This window comes from Solenopsis invicta, chromosome 9 (genome assembly GCF_016802725.1).
Source record: "Solenopsis invicta isolate M01_SB chromosome 9, UNIL_Sinv_3.0, whole genome shotgun sequence".
NCBI lineage: Eukaryota > Metazoa > Arthropoda > Insecta > Hymenoptera > Formicidae > Solenopsis > Solenopsis invicta.
Window position 1 is genome coordinate 1610881 of NC_052672.1, and position 2561 is coordinate 1613441.

Below are 2561 nucleotides of genomic sequence, written 5' to 3' on the forward strand. Positions count from 1 at the left end.
AAAAAACAAAAAATTTATTATTACATTCTACATTTCTAATATATTATACGTATATGTGAAAGTAATAAGTCTAATAAGGTAGAGAGACAGAAAAAGATATAAAGAGGAAAAACTATTTCATCATTAATATCATGATCTTCATATAATGTTTGCGCTATGTTTTACTTTGTGTAATATATTATTAAATTTTAAATATATTTAATATTTGTCACTCTTAGAGCATGTATAAACGGTAAGCAAAAATTTATGCTGTAATAAATCTGAAGAAACTCCATAACATTACACAAAATTCTAATAGCGAAGACAATAAAAATAAATATTCGCTTAAAAGAATCTCATGTTTTGCAAACGGATTTGTTCATTCTATTGATAACTAAACGATTGCTTTCGTAAACTGTGGAACATGTTGTCTTCTTAGCATTTAAAATATGTAAGTACAGAAACTCTAATACAATATAAAATAATCATACTTTAAAAAATCAAATGTACATTCACAACACAAATATAAATTGTATACATAATAATTCATACACACAACACAAATTTCATAAATGTACATAAATTTCATCGTTTTTTCGATCACAAACGCATGCTTTTCTCTGAACTGATATGGGAAAGTTGTCTAAATAATTTTCTCATATCTCTAAAAATTTATATATAAATAATCATAAAATGTGATTAAAGATTGAAAGGTAGGCAATTTTTCTATCAATCACTTTAACAATCGTTCTGATTGAAATAGCTTTACGATAAACTTATCCAAGAAATTTTATCAAACATATCAAAGGTTTATGAATGATGTTTATGAATCAAATACACGATTCGATTATATTCAACTATTTTTATTTCATTTTAATAGATTCATAAAACAGAGAAGGCTTTATATACAGAATTATTTATTTACATATTAGAAAGAAAGCGAAAAATCAACAAATTAAAGTTATTAAAGTAACATTTTTAGGGTTAGGAAAACTATCACGGAACATATGTGTCCGATTGCAACCACCGTGTGTCCGTTTCCTACTGTGTCCGATTGACACTGTGTCCGATTGACACTGTGTCCGTTTCTTACTGTGTCCGATTGTCACTGTGTCCGTTTCTTACTGTGTCCGATTGTCACTGTGTCCGTTTCTTACTGTGTCCGATTGTCACTGTGTCCCACTGCAACCACCGTGTGTCCGTTTCCTACTGTGTCCAATTGTCACTGTGTCCGTTTCGTTCAACTTGCTGTGTCCGATTTATTCTGTGCGCAACTGGAACTCACTCAAAATTTTGATGTTTTAGTTGTGTCAGAAGAGGAGAGGGATACCTTAAGAGTCCTAGCAAGATCCTCATTGTTGGTACTGACTTGAGGATTTGTAGTTATTAACGTTTCCAATTTATAGTTTTTTTAATATTAACAACTTGTTTGGAAGTTGATACCTTTCGCTACTAAATGTTCTAGTTTGGCCTTTTCATGGTTGCAATAACATAACAATTATAATGTACAAAGGAAAAAGAATAGTTAGTTATTCGCGAAACAATTGCTGATCATAAAGAGAGAAGGAAAGAAAAATTTTTGATGTCGCCTGACGTCACACCTCTCTCCCTTTTTTAGAACAAATTACGATGTTTTTAGAGGAATTTGTTCCAAGTCCGCTAAACGCTTAGTCAAGGTTTCATAATTAGTAGTATTAATCGTTACCTGCGCCGTTAGTTTAATAGTTGTTCGTTCGATGTCAGGTGACAATGATGAGGGGCGGATGAAGGATTTTATAATTGCTGGGCGAGGTGATTCGATTGTTGGTTCTCTCATTGGTTGATTGGGAGGTGGGTTTGGGGGTGGTCCTTCAGCATTCTCGCGTCGTCTCTTAGGTTGAGCCAGATGAAGAAGCAGATGGGTTATGGAACTCCATACAGCTCCCAGGAGGTGCATACTACATCCATAAGCGGTGTGCAGGGCGTATCCATGGATGGCGGTGTCAATGATGATTTTATCTATTCGGATAATGACGAATATGCCAAATATTCCTGCTGTGGCCGATCCAAATGTTACAAAGCCTTTCCACATTCTTGCCATAGCGCATTCGGCGATTTTATTAAGGGATTCCTCATCTAACAGGTTGTATATTGAAACGCCGTCGGTCCCAGATTTGTTACCTGTTAGTCCTCTTGCGACGGTGTTGAGTCATGCTGGTTTCTCGGCAGGAAACATAATATGTTCCTGCCGAGATATCAATCTTTCTATGTCTCCTTTGGTGTAAATCCCATTAACAGCGGAGTCCTGGTGTTAGGTATTTCGAAATAAGAGATGTCATTGGTTGCATTTGCTGAGGTGGTATTTCTTGAATCTGGGGTTTGGGCGTGAATTGTACCCAGGTATCTTCGACGCGATACAAAATGGGTAACTCGTTATCACATACTATCTAATTTCCAAATTTGGTAAGAATTCGTGATCTGGACTTAAGAAACCACGAACTGTTGGCTAATGTTACTGGCAATTCAAGGTAACATTGTTCGGTCCTCCTTAAGAGTACGTCGACAGGGATGTATTTGATGACGAAAATGACTTCTCCTGCAGC

The 2561-nt window shown here is 35.3% G+C and overlaps 1 protein-coding gene across 1 annotated transcript; it reads right to left on the reverse strand.

Moving 5' to 3' along the window:
• Positions 1-1582: 1582 nt before the first annotated feature.
• Positions 1583-2084, reverse strand: LOC120358715. Its single transcript, XM_039453800.1, has one exon. The coding sequence runs from the start codon at positions 2057-2059 to the stop codon at positions 1604-1606; it is 456 nt and encodes a 151-aa protein (XP_039309734.1). The 5' UTR covers positions 2060-2084; the 3' UTR covers positions 1583-1603.
• Between the last annotated feature and the right edge of the window lie 477 nt (positions 2085-2561).